Source organism: Genypterus blacodes, unplaced genomic scaffold, assembly GCF_046128005.1.
Source record: "Genypterus blacodes isolate CSIRO-AG114 ecotype Tasmania unplaced genomic scaffold, CSIRO-AGI_Gbla_v1 ptg000044l_1, whole genome shotgun sequence".
NCBI lineage: Eukaryota > Metazoa > Chordata > Actinopteri > Ophidiiformes > Ophidiidae > Genypterus > Genypterus blacodes.
Genome location: NW_027466857.1, coordinates 4,261,996 through 4,277,478, shown reverse-complemented (window position 1 = coordinate 4,277,478; position 15,483 = coordinate 4,261,996). Strand labels below are relative to the sequence as shown.

The window sequence follows — 15,483 nt, the reverse complement described above, 5'->3', positions numbered from 1 at the left end:
AAAGCCACGCAGTGATGGCAACACAAGGCTTCATTAGTAGAGCGGTGCTCATGAGGGAGGCTTGAATGAGGGACTTCAGGTAGGTGGTTTCTATTGTGCTCCTTGCTTTGTAGGAAAGAATCAAAGACGTCAACTTTGAAGCAAGGAACTAATGGAAACCAACAGAGAGAGATGAGAAGCATTGTGACATGTACCCTTATTGGCTGGTTGGAGACCAGATGTGCTGCTGCGTTCTGGATAATTCAATAAGGTTTAAGTGTACGTGCCGGGAGAATTGGTGGTAAGGCGCAGCGGTAGCCAAGGCATGCCTGTACAAGGCTCAGACTCGTGTTATGCAGAATAAATTGACCTGATTAAAAGACAGATGCAATCAGACAGATGCAGGTGATCGTTATTTGTCTCTGGATATAATCATATAAAGGGCAATTAAAAAAACTGTTCTCATGGCTAAGTGAACAAGATCAGCTTCATCAAAGCCTGTTTCAACATGACACTTTGGTGTGATACTGTATGTATCTGTCAAATTACAGGACTGCAGTCAAGTGATACACTAACAACTAACCAATGATTCAACTGGATGATCAAGACTCGTGTTTAAAACATATTTTACTGTTCGAATAGAATCATGGGATCATTTGGGATATTATATACATGATATATATATATATATATATATATATATATGTACACACATAATAATGCTTACCTCTTTCTATACTTATATATCATAACATTTCTTTTATGCATCTATAGATAATGTGATAAAATTGTAATTTAGATCACATATAATGCAGCAGCATTTGATTAGCAGCTGAAAATAAGGATACCGATTTTTTCCAAAATGAAAGATATGAATGAATGATGAATGATGTGTGAAATTATTTAGATATCTACTGTATGTTTTTACATAGTTGTTTTTTGATACTATACCTTTCACCCATGGTGACATTGTTTTTTGCCCTCTGCTATAAAGGACATTATGAAAGTACTTGAAAGGACACTGATGATTTATGAAGTTATTATCAACACGATTCTTTCATGTAGTGTTCTTTAATTCCGATCAATAACGGGAAAGTTATAAAACTCATTCTCTCTCTGTCATCCATTTCCTCTCTATCAGATACCCCTGTCAAAAACCACACTTGGACTTCCCATTGTTTAAGGAAAACCAATGAATAAAATATAAGTGAAAATTGTATTTTCCATATGAATAATGTAAAAGAGGGCACGCTGTTGGCATCCACGCCTCAAGGTTAGACTATATTGTTAGTTTCTCCGCCGGGCCCGTGCTTTGTTCTTGTTTGGCATGAAATGAGAGGATACAATTCTATCAAGCACTATGTTCCAAGGGATACTTTGCCTCCTCCCTGAGGATATGGTTCCTCAGGAAATTAAAAGAATAATTCCACAACCAGCTTGAGCTAAATTGGGGAGTTTGGCCAACTTTTCACAACCAGATGGAGTCTTTCCTCTGTCCCAACCAAGTGTTTCCAAGAAAGTCTAATAAGTGGACGTAGAAGAATAAAGAGAGAAAGAGACAAAGAAATGGTTTAAGGGTAATGCTGTGATAGATTCATAGGTTTAAGATTAAAGATTATTTCTAACTAATGATTTCATAACAACTACATTCTGAAAGGGAACTTTAGCTAGGGTGAGATGAGTGAGTTTGAGTTGTACTCAATATTCAAACCATTCAGTTTAAAGGTTTACATCCATCATTTGCCCTTGTGCTGATGGGCGAATAATCACATTTGAGCAGCTGGTTAAATATAGGAGGGAACTTTGTAAAATGGTGGTGCAATTTATTTTTATGACCAGAATACTGCAGGGAAAACAAGGAGTCGAGTACAGTTTTGCACAGATATAAAAGTGAATTGCCACTGCCAACTGTATTGACCATTTACTGCTTATTGATATCATGCATACAAATCAAATCTGTACTAAAATACCATCTCTTACAAACGGGTTATCTTCCATTACTACATTGAAAACAAAACTTACAGCGAAGCCTTTCACAGCTGACTTAGGTGTAAGCCAAAAAGGACTGAGACATTTTATTCCTGTACCATAGCCTATAATTTAGATGGAGTGACATAAAGTTGGGAACTGGGAGTGGAGTGATGGATAGGTTGAAAAACTTCAGCTTTTTTACTCTGGCATGATTCCATAATTCATATTTTTGACAACATCCATCTTATTCTTCACAGTCAATTATTCATTCACACTCCATTGTGGGTTTTAGGCTTCTACATTGTTTTAGAAACTACAAAGTGACATTTCTTTTATCGTTGCCACCATAGCCTTTCCATCCATACGCATTATTTCGACTCAGTAAATAATGAAACATTTCATTTCAGATATTGAAGGTTATTTAATGCATTTCTGGATGATTTAAAGACTAACACACACACACACACACACACACACACAGCTGCCAAACACTAAAAGGAGACGTTTTCAATCCCTGACTACAGTTCTGAAATAATTACCAAAGTCTGGATGTCTGGATGAAGCCAGACAAGTTTACCTTTATAAGTTGATATTCCTGACCATTTTGCTGTAATTGGCTGCTAAAATTGATATTTGCTTTTGAGAGAAATGTTTCCTCGATCATTGGTTGTTGTCAATAGTCTAATGAAGAATAAAAAATAAAAAAAAGCATAATTTTACAGTGGAGATTTTTAGGTGACAAATGCAAATGAAATAAAATGTTAAGGTCATTTTATGATTATTTTTTTTGTATATTGTATAAATCTTAGTATAATTGCTATGACAAGGTGCATGATAAAGTAGAAGCCCCTCCTCTCTAACGTATATACTTACTGTCCCTTTAATACAGACCCCGCCCACCTACCACATGACACAACAAGGAAGTGGAGACTTACAAGTTCGAAAATAGCAAATACAGCATCTCTCAGCTCTCTATATAAATCAAATCCTCATTTTAAATCGCGTTTAGATGTAACAGCAGCTCTGCGTGCCCCTCTGCTCACACATACCGCGTTGACGGAGGCTTAAAAACAGCAATGAAAGCGACATATTTGCCCTCAGCTTTACTGTAATCTCTCTGCAACTTGGGAGAAAATGTTAGTAATATTCCTGATTCCGAGTTTTCTTTTTCCTCTCGGAGACGCATCGTTGCCTCTGGTTATTAACACGTGGCCGTTTAAAGACGCTACAGCTGCAGGTAAGAGGTCAGAAACGTTCTTTGTGAGCTTTTAACGGTTTTTATATGTTGCTTACACTCTGCTCTCAACTGTCACGTGAGAGTCCCTGCTACGATCAAAATTGAACAAACTCTGCAATCAGGTTATTTGAATACCAGGGAATTTAGATCTAAGGTGCTTTCTAGGTCCATGAATATAAAACGTGAATTGCTGAAGGCCACTATTCTTGTTTCACTTCTCGCTAAATATGGAGCATAGGTCTATGTCAAATCCATCATTAAAACTGTGTTCATGCTTTTAATTGCTAATTGCCTGTTATTGCTGTAATGAATGCTTTACTGCATCAGTGAGATCAGGGTCAAAAGGGTAACACTGATCAAGGAAAAACTCTACATTTGTGGTAACATCCATATGCAACAGTGCTAACCTCACAATGACAAGATCTTGGGTTTGAAACCCGTGGCAGCCCTGGTCTTTTCTGTGTGGGGTTTGTATCTGAGTGGGTTTTCTCTAGTAGTACGGACGTGTACCTTACACACATCAATCAATGATGTGTGTAAGGTAAATGCTCGTGCCATTGCCCTTGACCATGACTCTAGGCTATAGACGGAAAGTTGGCTCCCAGTTGCTGCACTGTGGCTGCTCGCTGCTCCTAATGGGTAGGATGGGTTAAATGCATAATTTTACCCTTAGGCGAAAATATTGTATTATGAAGATATAGAGGAATCTTCAACTTAACTAATAATGCTCAGACAATTGTATAATGCTGCTTATAGAATCTGGTAAGAAGGTTGCACTGTACAATAAAATTCATGTATATGTGTCGTCTTTGGATAGAAACGCTTGACTTAAATGAAAATCACATAAGGTCGCCACTAAAAATGAGATCATTCTTTGGTAATTCTGTTATGGAAACTATAATTAAGCTTAAATATAGCTTTGCCTATCAATTTAAACATTCTATCACAAATGGAATGAAAGAGAAAAGGCATTAATTGCGTTTAAACTGCAAAGTACAGCCAATGTAAGAGCCTTCAGACAGTTTGGACAGTGCACATAGGGAGAACGTGTAAACAACACACGCAAAGGCCCCAGTGTGTCATATTCAACCCCAGCTGCCACATGGATCAGCACCTGTGCACAGCTCCACATACTAATTCGCAAAATCACAACATAAATCATCAAAAACAATCAAACAACCTTAAGGGGTGGGGTGAGACGAGTTAGGTTATGCTATTCAAAACAATACAGTAAGTCAGAAAGCTCAGCAGCTGATTGATGGACATAATAATCAAATATATTGCATAGATTTTCACCAAAGCCAAGAGGAGAATTAAGAAAAAGTATCCTGCTTTCTGTGGCTCATGGTTTAAAAGTCTGTGAACCAGTCCAGCTGATCTGTCTATGCCTCTTTTCACCTTCTGGAGCACGAGCAGGGTAATCTGTTCTGCAAATGTACTGCATATTCTAAGTCAAGTGTAATAGAAATGTGGAGGTTGAAGTTTAAGGAGTTGTATCTCCAGGAAACAGTGGCTATCAAAGATGGTGGAGCATAATTTATAGATGACCCATAAATAAATCATAAACAAAGAGAAAGGAAAAGATTAGGGAGAGGATTTAGTGGTAGGAGCAGGCTGAATACACAGTATATGGTCTGAGAATTTAGTGGCAAGCTGGTGGCAGTGCTACCAGTTGGTAGTTTGATCCCCCTGGGCACTAAGGGGATCAGTGACCAAATGGTTGCTGACTTACACTCCCTGTTTATTAGAAATCCATTGAACTGGTCATCTTGTGCTTCATCATTCAGCTTTTAACGCCTACCTGTAACCCGGCTAAAATTGCATTACTATACTTTATTTAATCTAGACGGAACAAATTGAAATGACTGCATTAGTTATGTAACACAATTGAAAATTACATAGCAGGTAAGCATATTAACAACAGATCATTGTTCAACTCTCATGGAGCTGTAATGAACAAGATGCATATTAAATTTAACCTAACGTGATAATGTAAGATAATTTGGCAAATGTATGACCAGTGTGGCAAAATGTTTGTTACAACATTCGTGCACAGCCAAACATTAGTATACTACCATGATATCTGTGTTTTGCTGCATAGACTGTGTCCCTTTCTGAGTAATAAAGTATGTTGTGTTGTGTTTTCTATTGCAGCATGGAACACGCTGCAGTCTGGTGGTTCAGTGTTGGATGCAGTGGAGAAAGGCTGTGCCCAGTGTGAGATAGACCAGTGTGACGGCACTGTAGGCTATGGAGGAAGCCCCGATGAAACTGGAGAAACCACTCTGGATGCCATGATCATGAATGGGTAAACTATTGGACATAAAAAAATGCTTTAATGGGGGAAATATGAAAATGGTTGAAATGTCAACAAGCTCTCCGTATGATAAGAGCAGATGTTTTTGGTGTAAATCAGGGACTGTGGGGAATAGATTTGGCACTACCAGCGTTGACCATAAGTGACTGCATGCACTACAACACCCAGTGGCAAACTTGGCAATGCGTCAAATGAACCACTCATTTGGAAGGGAGGCAGAATAATTCCAAAGCTTTAAAGCTTCGAGTGGCAGCGTCAGACAGGCCCTGAACACTACCAGGAGTCTGGTTTAAAAATGACCACATTGGCAACGGCAACAGCAGCACTAAATGGGGTACGGACACAATTATTTACATGGCAAAGTCCTCCCGATGTGGCATGAAAGGACTCCATTGCCAAAGATTAGTTTTGGCATTTCAGACAGGCCACAAATGGACAGTGGGTCTTCTATGAATCATTTTGAAGCAAGACCCAAGCTGTGAGAAAGAATCGGTACAGCTAATTTGGTCCACCTGCTCCTAAATGAAAGTGTCAGTGTCTGGGCGCTAAATGAGCTCCATCATCTATATTATAGAACAGTTTATGTTAATCACCAGCCATCATACCTCAAGGGGACAGGGGGGGTTAGCAGGTTGGGAGTGTTGTCGGAGGTTTGTCAATGTTGTTGCAGTCGCCGCTGTGTTACTTGCTCCCTCTTGATATGCTAATTGTGTCCACTAACCGGGCAGGAATGTTTATTCTGTCTCTTCTCTGAGGGCAGCGATACAATCGAGGTTGGCGCGGTTGCAAACCTGAGAAGAATCAAGAATGCCATCGGCGTAGCGAGAGCTGTAATGGAGCGCTCTGAGCACACATTCCTAGCGGGAGAGTCAGGTATGGCAAGAATAATGTCTGTGAGTGTCAACTGCAAAAGAGTGCTGACTCTCATGGGGTCAGACCACAGAAAATTCATTGAATGAATAAATGTAATAAACTATCCCATTGAATGAATTTGCCCATGTCCAACTATTTGAATGAATTTAAATGCTACCAACCTCTGTGGTTTATAGTTTATGACATTTCAATGAAAGACCACAAAAGCTGACAATACACTGACCCCTCTGAGAAGCTTTCAGCATCGGAATCTTTTCTATTGATTTATTTGATTTGTCAGCCCGATCGGTTCCCAGCAGGCTGTATTTAAATGGATATTTCCTTAGAAACCATCCCCATAAAGGCACTGAAAGACTCTTCTACCACGTCCATAATGTAGGCTACACCACCTGGATATATGCAAATACAATAAGGCATCTACAATATTCTATAGAGGTCAAACCGCATGGGAATGGTGGGAAAAAATAAGCCTCTGACATTATCACAGACATGTCTATCTGGAAGGGATTACAGTTATCAGGGTACTCTTGAGTTTGCAGAAAAACAGTCAGTAATGTGCTAAGTTTCACTGAAAAACACAGACACATTGGGTCCAGACGGGGTTAATATCACTGGGAACGTCTACTTGGGTTCACTGCGTCACGAAATTACCTTTGGGCCACAGGGAAAACTAATCCCCTCTGAATAAGGCTCATGTGAGTATAGACTGTGTTTGGATAAGGTTTGTATCCTTCAGATGTCAGCTTCCACATCGCCATTATGAGATCACGAAACAAGATCTGCACTGTTTTGAAATAAACTAGTCTGCATGTAGGCAAATAGATAAACCAGGTATTAAACAAAAGCCGATTTTGAACCCGCATCTCAAATCCTGCACTCTTTTGCACTTTTTTGTTTACTGTTCCTTGCTCCTCCCTGTCTGCCATCCACCGTAAGGATGCTCCAAAAGCTGATAGTTCATCTCTGAGGATGGAGGAGGTTTGTTTGAGGAGAGATGAGCAAGGAAACGATCTAAGTGGAAGTTGGCTGGGCACTATACGCAAAAAATACCACTCACTATATTTTTCAACACAGCTTAAAGTTCTCCTGCACTGTGCCAGATTTCGGATAAAGAATAAAAAAAAATATATATTGTTAAATACAACCACTACACGTTTTGACTGTGCTTGTTTATATGCCTTGTAAATGTTAGATAAATAGTTTTCTGTCACCATTGGAGCAAGAGAGAGCAAGCTGTGAACGTCACAATGTGCTACTCCAAATAACTCCTGTAGCCTTCTACATCATTCTTTTGTCCTCAAAATGCCAGTGCCATGTATGAATTTTGATAGAATGCAGGATAGCCGACTATGAAATGCAAGGTGCCACACAGGTTATAGCCTTCAAATGAAAATAGTAAATCTTTTAAAACTCTGCATTATCAGCACGAGTCAATTGCTGGACATCAGGCAAAAAAAATGGTTGATGATTGCTGCTTGTTAATCTTAGGTCAAGGTTGCATTAATGGTTAGACAGCCTGAGGTAAGTCATGATAGTTTCACCAGTGATAATAGTGTGTAACGCTCAAAACTGCAACTACACACGTCCATACAGCAATTCAGCACAAGACTCGTCTGAAGTGCTGATTCTTATTTAAAGTCTTGCAAATAAATTCCACGGCTGCGATGTTCGTTGGAAGAAAAAAAACAAGTCTCTTGGGAACGCAAACTGATGTAGTCTAACAATAATTGACACCAACAGTCACAAACATCAATGCTGATGCGCGCAATCTTTTACACTCATTAAAAGACTCGCTGACCAGACCTGAAGATACATGTTTCAAACCTAATGTGCATGTTTATCCTACATAGCAGGGGAGTAGACTAACCAACTACAGCCAAGGAAATAATAATAGCATATATTAAAGCTCAGCTCAGCATATAGTACCTTTTATTATAAATGAACACACAGGTATTGATAATGATACTGATCAATATTTGTGCAGGTCTTCCTAAATCTACAATTTTCACAAGATGACTAAAATATGTGCCTACAGGCTGCATAAAATATTGTGAGATTACCTTTCAAGTGCAATGAAATGGATAGTGAAATATGAATGGGAGTTGTTTTACCTAAATTGAATTGAAACTGCTGTACTTACACCATCATAGTAATATGAGATTGATCAAAGGTATAATCCCACAAATAACAGCAACTACTCAGGTGTAAAATGACTCCCGTTATCTAGATTTCACATTGTCTCTTTCATCATCTGGTTAAATTGAGTGGATGTATGTTCACTATAGATCTGAACCATAAAAGAACCATAACACTATAAATGACTGCTCACATTGCTGTAACTCACAGTATTGATCTGCCTAATAAAACATCCGGAATGTAAAAGTTCATTGATGAATGGCTGCAGCCGAAGCTAAACATAGTTTAACAGACAAATGATGGGTGGCATGAACTATAGATTGCGGTTCGTGTGTGGATCCTTGCAAATCTTACATTAATAAAAATCACGGGAGAATATTTCCTGTTTGTACTGTCATTTTGAAACTATAAACAACAGCACGCCACAAAATTGTCCTCTTCTGTCCTCAGTGTGCGGCACTAAAATGCAAGGTAGAGACGCGAAGTGAGGGAAACTTGGACACAATTCAAGCGCCTAAGAACGCAGCTTTGGTATCCCAGCAACAGGTTTTTTTTTTTCCTCCCACTGAAATTAAATTGCATGTATTTTGCAGTATTCAACCAAACCATTCGTATGGTCAGGCTAGAAAGGTCATGATGTTTAGTGCAGCAGTGATGTCCAGACGTGTCCTCTTTCACATGCTACAAGCCTAAAAGGAAATGAAATTGCCTGTGGTCCCTCCTTTGTTTGTGACCCTGTGTTCCCCATAAAGGTCAGGGTGGACCAGAGCGAGCAAGTTGACCTGAAAGTAATACGTCTCTCTTTATAGCTTCTGTGTTTGCTGAAAACATGGGCTTCATTGCAGAGGACCTGACTACCGACAAATCGCTGAATATTTTCGCAGAGTGGCTGAAGGGCAACTGCCAACCTAATTATCGAAAGGTGTGTATATGTGTGTCTGTGTGTATAAGTGTGTGTGTGTTTTTCCTCGCGTCTGCTGGCTACAGGCGCGCAACTTCTAAAAGATTGATAATAAGCCTGGAAATTGACAGGCATAATAAAGTAGTTCATAAAAGGTCTGCTTATGTGTTGGAGGTGGTGCCCTGCAGGGCTGCTAGGCTGAAGCTATTCTTTAAACCTTCAGTTCCCAAACAATGGCTGAAATTTCTCAGATGAAGATTCACCCCCACTTTAATTGAGTGTTATCTAGCGAAAGAAGATATATCTGGTCCCTTTTATTGCATTTACACAATATTTAGGGCTGCCCAGTTCAAAACAATCCTTTTTATTCTAGGGTTTCTTGAAAGTACTTGAAGAAACTTTGGATGTCTATATTGAACCTTTACACCATCTGCTATATGCAAGAATTCACCCGAGATTTGATGAAAATGTCTCGGTAAATGATGTGAGACAAGAGACAGATGAGAGACAATATTGGTCTCAACATAAGCATTCATTAGCAGCATGCATTGTCTAATGTATGCTGTGAGAGCTGCTGTCTCAATCCCCAGCAAAAACAGCTTGAGGTGTGAATCAAGCGTGGTAAGTAAAAGTTTCACAGTTTGAGCCATTTTTACATTTGCAGGAATATGTCATTATTCCCCTTTTTACCTCGCCAGCCAATTACTGTTGGAAATTATTTTTTATGAAACTGGTCAAACTGTTGCTGAGGTTACTCAAGCAATTGTATCTTTATTATTCATCTAATTAGTTAAAGAGGTTCTCAAGGGTTTTACCTTCACCTTCGTGTGGCACAATATAACAGCCATGGCTGTATGAATAATGTACAACTGCTTTCATAAAACAGAGGTGATCCCAGTGCGGTGTTGTTGATGGCATCGTGAAAGCTCAGTAGAATAGTAAAGTAGGCACAGCAGCAGCCATCGCATTCACTTTTAAGTTAACCATTTCAGGCTCCTAGTCCAGTTTATAAATGTGTCCGTTATATGAGTCTTATTTAATCAGTTGCAAGTCCATATCTGAATCAAATTATAAGTCATATCAAAGAAGAGAGGCTCTGAAAGACAGGGAAACCTTTAGTCAAACTTCATTCTATTCTGACTTACACATTTTCTGTACTGTGCATATAACAGGACTCTACCCACAGCCAGATACTGCACTATCATCCTGTACCTGTTTGTGTGCCATTATGCTGAAAAATGCTGTGCTGTCAAAAGAATGTCATTCCAGATCCTTCCAAGCACTGTGGACCCTATAAGCCCATCACAACACTGCAACAGGACAATAGGACATCACACATAAATATACATTCCCATGATACCATAGGTAAGCTTTATAAGCAAGTTTATGTGAAATATGCCCTCCTGTGATATTTCTCAGTTTAGTGTTATACTCCTCAAATGAACAGAGACTAGAAGATTTCTTTTGTCTTTTTGTTTCTTCTGTAGCTGCATATGTATACAGGAAGAAACTATTTGAAATGTGACAATAAGGACACGAGTGTATATAAAAACATGTATTGACTGAATTTTGTTTTCCCACCAGGAATGATCGCTATTGATCAAGCTGGCCATGTGGCTGCCGCTACATCAACCAATGGACTACGTCACAAAGTTCCTGGGTGAGTAGATTATGTTGACTAGCGTAAAATGTATTTGTTCTCTTTTTTGTAACTATATTATGGTCACGCTTTTGAGGAATTTAAAGAGAATTTAAAATGTTTTGGATAGACCGGTAGAAAAAGATTTTGTTATGTTGTAAAGTCAAGTTGTAGCTCTGATTTGTATTTAAAACCCTGGTTGTGTTGTTGTCCTGCAGTCGTGTTGGAGACTCTCCTATCATTGGAGCAGGGGCGTATGCGGACAGCTCAGCTGGTGCCGCTGCTGCTACTGGAGATGGCGATGTCATGATGCGCTTCTTACCCAGGTACAAAGGCCTTAAAGATAAATAGAAATATGAAACCAAGAGATGTCACCATTCACTATAAGTTTTTGCGCAAAGATTTCAAATACTGAAAGGAGATCAATGGCGGTGTTTAGATTGTGTAAAGCCAGCTAACGCAAAAAAGGCCGAGGTCTGTTAAGTTTCCCTTGTAGTCCAGCCGCCTGAGAGGTTTGAGGTGGAGCAAAACAAACACATTTTGAGCAGAGTGAAGGAGGACAATGGGGAGAAGAAGGAGGAAGAGGGTGTAGAGAGTGATACTGTAGATGCTGTTGAAAATCCAGTTTATACTGTAAAGTAAACTAATAAAAGTTGTTTCAGTAAAAAACAAAACAGAGTTAAAGTGAGTTTCTGCGAGTTCCTGAACTTGAACAAGACGGTGATCCCTGGAGCGGGTTTGATAAATTTACTCTTATCACCACATTCTGCTCGGATACAGCCAAAGAACTGTCCTTTCTCGCTGGATTCTATTTCTCAAACTGGAAAACCATTCCTTACTCTCCTGGCTTCACAACGCTCCCAAACTCTCTACCTCCCGTTATCCAAGCAATAACTGGTCGCCCATGGACAAGTCTCAGACCTGGACCAACCCCCATCCCTTATTCATCTTTTTCAAGTATTTTGTAGCATAGGTCTCTGGCTTTCTGGATGTCTTAAAATATTGGTTTAGGATTAGAATAATTTACTCACCTGCCTGGTTCCCGACTTAATGATTGAATTTCATTAATCCATAAACATGTATCCCACCAGTACAGCTGTAATAAGCACTTTTACGTTTTGACCCATAACTTTTGAACCGACGTGTAGGATGTGTGATCATAGTGTAGTTAATAACACCACTACATTTTTGTGGAGGTTTGCAATCTCTAGTTAATGTATGGAGATATGGATCCAATCAATCTCAGAGAAAGATAGAGATACACAACCATGCAAGAGTGCCTCTGTGGTCGGGGTGGGGCTATGGAGGTGCAAGCAGGTCGAGAGGGAGCAGTTTACTCCCCGATTGCCCCCAACACACAAAGTTACCAACCGCTGCTTTAAAATGTGAACTCCGATCCAGATACAGTATGTGGATAATGACACCCAATGATGGGACTTGTATTTACACCTTGACAGACACCACAGACTCGATAATGTGGATGTGGCCTGCTTGTTGATTGGACCCAGAAGGAGGGTCGTTACACCCCACTTCCTTCCTCCCTGGTCCATTGGACAGTCTACATCCATTTTTACAATAACTTACATTTTTGTGTGGGCTGTCGCTGTGTGCATTCGAGGCACACGTAACCATTTATAGAAAGTAGCAACTCCCATCAATATGCAGTCCAGTAAATGGCATTCCAATCACTGTGTGTTTTACAAGTATTTACACTTCGCATTCACATGCATTTTTCATAGATAATGTATCTAGATACGTATTGCAAGATGTAAGGGGGGGGGGGGGTCTGTGTCACTACATTCACTGTTACCCAAGTTAATTGTATAAGGACTGTTAAGGAACATTTTTGTGCAATTCAATCATTTTCTCTTCCCTTTAAGTGCTACCTTGACACTAATGTGACAAAACACGCACATTCAAGGGCAAATACTGTAAACGAATACCTTTCTCACGTCAACTTGCTTTTATGAAAGAAAAGCAAACTATGGACAAAAATGACTGTGTCAAAGCAATTTTACTGAGCTTTGAAAACGAGTACTTTGGCATCTCATGCATCATGGTTTCTTTTGTATTTTTCTCATTTCAGACAGGACAGAATCTGTCAAAATGGGTTTTACATGGATTTTTTTTTATATATAATCCATCTTGAAGTTCATGAAAGTACTGACACAGTGCGATTTCAGTTCAGGAAGAAAACGCATAACACTTTGGTTGACATAACTCTTTAGCTTATGCAACATCCAGATTACATGAACTCCGATTTCTGCCTCACAACTATATGGCAATACTATGTTTCTTCAATGATACAGCTGAGAAATGTGGAGATTAGAGTGTTTCCCAACCACAAAATTGGTGCATCAAAATTCCATGTCTAGCCCCGATCCCTTCCCATTCCTAATCATGGTCTATTCTCTATCCCAACTTTTTGAAAAAGAGGAATTGTGTAGAGAAGAACATCGACAACTATGATATGTGTGGTTTTAACAGCCTATTTCTGGCACGAGCCTTCAATTGCTAGTGCAACAATGCTATTATAAAGAGTGGAGGTGTGACTATGTTGCCCCAAAAATGTCATTTGTACATTTCCACATTTCACCAAAGCTGCTGCTTGTTTTCGAGTCTATGAAAATATGGAATCTGGCAGCCTCAAAAGGGTTTGTTTATAGAAGCTTTATTTTTTCGGAGGTAGTTTAGACAGCAACACTCCGCTTCACATTTTTACTGTTACACCCCACCGTGTCCTTATTACTACTGCAGATCTTCCTTCTAAACAGGGTCCAACTAATGACTCAGAGGTTACAAGCGTAACCATTTTTGGAATATTTTTACTGTGTGTAGTCGCACGTCAGAATATGAGACAATTACTGTTTCTTCTCCCAAAATCCCAAATCTTATCTTTTGCAGTCACCGAATACATTGAAATGGAAACTACCTATCTCAAAATAAGCTTGTCTACATTTTTTTTTTTTTTAATCACTTTTTTTTGTATCCACTTGCATGGTCCATCTCCTGTCAGAAGTATTAATCATAGAGCAAAGTCCTACACTTTACCATTTTTAAAACCCCACACTTTGACAGGCCCCATTTTTTAGCAACTGCAGATGGTGCCGCATTGTTTTCTACATTTGACCCCGAGGCTAATGGAGTTAATGGCCCCTTTTGTCTGTGAAGGGCAGGTAATATAGGTTGTGGTGATGGCAAATAGCAATTGTTCCCCATTTATTACATTTGTATACTTGTAAACACCTGAAAAGTGTCATAATTGTCTCCCATATGTTCCATTGTTGCGTACAGTAGAGTGAAGCTGTGAATATGACCGTGTCTAGTTTGATATGTTATGTGTGATAATTATTCAGTCTTGTACGGACATCACATTCATCCTTTGCCATAATCGCAGGTTTAGCTCACTCATCGTCTTGGTCGATGCCCTTGACAGCACTTGTTAGTTTGTCTCATGTGCACCGTGTGTAATCTCGCCAACAGTTACTTGGCGGTGGAGCAGATGAGGGCCGGGGCAGATCCCACGACAGCCTGCAAGATGGCCATTTCTAGAATCAAGAGGCATTACTCAGAGTTCTTTGGAGCGATCATCTGTGCTAACACAACAGGCCATTATGGTGAGTGTTTGGGCTCACAAATGCAAACCATGCAGCTTGTACCAGCGGTGCCAAGGCAGATACACACGGACAGACACACACACACACACACACAGACACACACACCTTTGGACCTAAAAGCCTACATACAGCAAGAGAGAAACTTACATGAATGTAGATGATGACCTATGGAACTATGTCCACAAAAACATTACATATTTTTAGTCTCAGAACTTATCAGCCATCATATCGCCTATTATTTTGTGCACTTTAAATGCCGTGATGAAGGTCTCTTAGACCTAAAGCGTGGCTGTACAGATATAATAAAGTTTTCTGAACCAGCTGAATTCAAGTGCAGAGAAGCATTTGCTCCTCATAAGACTAGATTAAGAGCAAAAGTACTCATGGGACTGAGATTTCAAACCATGAAGTCAACCATATGTTCACTGGTTGCATTAGGAAAACTGCAACACTAGTAAAATTAAATGCCATTTGAAGGGAATATTATTCGTATGTAGTATGTTGCTTCTTCCTTAGCATTTGTTGACCATTTAAGTTTGTTTCTCATTTCATCCCTACAGGTGCCGCCTGTAACAAAGCCCCCAGCCTTTCCACTTTCCACTACATGGTGGCAGACTCTGCATCAGACACACCGCTACTGAAATCTGTCAACTGCTTTTAAATCGAGAAACAAGATCGTCTGCTTATCTGTTGTGTACTGGAACAGCCGTCACACCGTTTTTTCATACCTGTGATTTGGATTTTACTTAATAAATACATTTCAATAATAAAACATAACGCATATGCCTGTAATTTGAAAGACCACTGTCTGAT

General features: G+C 39.5%; 1 protein-coding gene across 1 annotated transcript; it reads left to right on the top strand.

Annotated features, from left to right (window-relative positions):
• The first annotated feature begins 2,853 nt into the window (after positions 1–2,853).
• Positions 2,854–15,455, top strand: aga (aspartylglucosaminidase). Its single transcript, XM_076149145.1, has 9 exons — positions 2,854–3,187; positions 5,342–5,495; positions 6,265–6,377; positions 9,323–9,435; positions 10,671–10,779; positions 10,999–11,074; positions 11,272–11,379; positions 14,537–14,670; positions 15,231–15,455. Exons 1-9 carry the CDS (start codon positions 3,085–3,087, stop codon positions 15,329–15,331), a joined length of 1,011 nt encoding a protein of 336 aa, XP_076005260.1. The 5' UTR covers positions 2,854–3,084; the 3' UTR covers positions 15,332–15,455.
• The last annotated feature ends 28 nt before the right edge of the window (positions 15,456–15,483 follow it).

What these genes read in the sequence shown, in the direction of transcription:
- aga (XM_076149145.1), top strand. Translation starts at nt 3,085, where the DNA reads ATGTTAGTAATATTCCTGATTCCGAGTTTTCTTTTTCCTCTCGGAGAC. An exon ending in ACATTCCCATGATACCATAG is followed by an intron (nt 10,780 to 10,998) that starts GTAAGCTTTATA and finishes TTTTCCCACCAG; the next exon opens with GAATGATCGCTATTGATCAA. An exon ending in TAACACAACAGGCCATTATG is followed by an intron (nt 14,671 to 15,230) that starts GTGAGTGTTTGG and finishes TCATCCCTACAG; the next exon opens with GTGCCGCCTGTAACAAAGCC.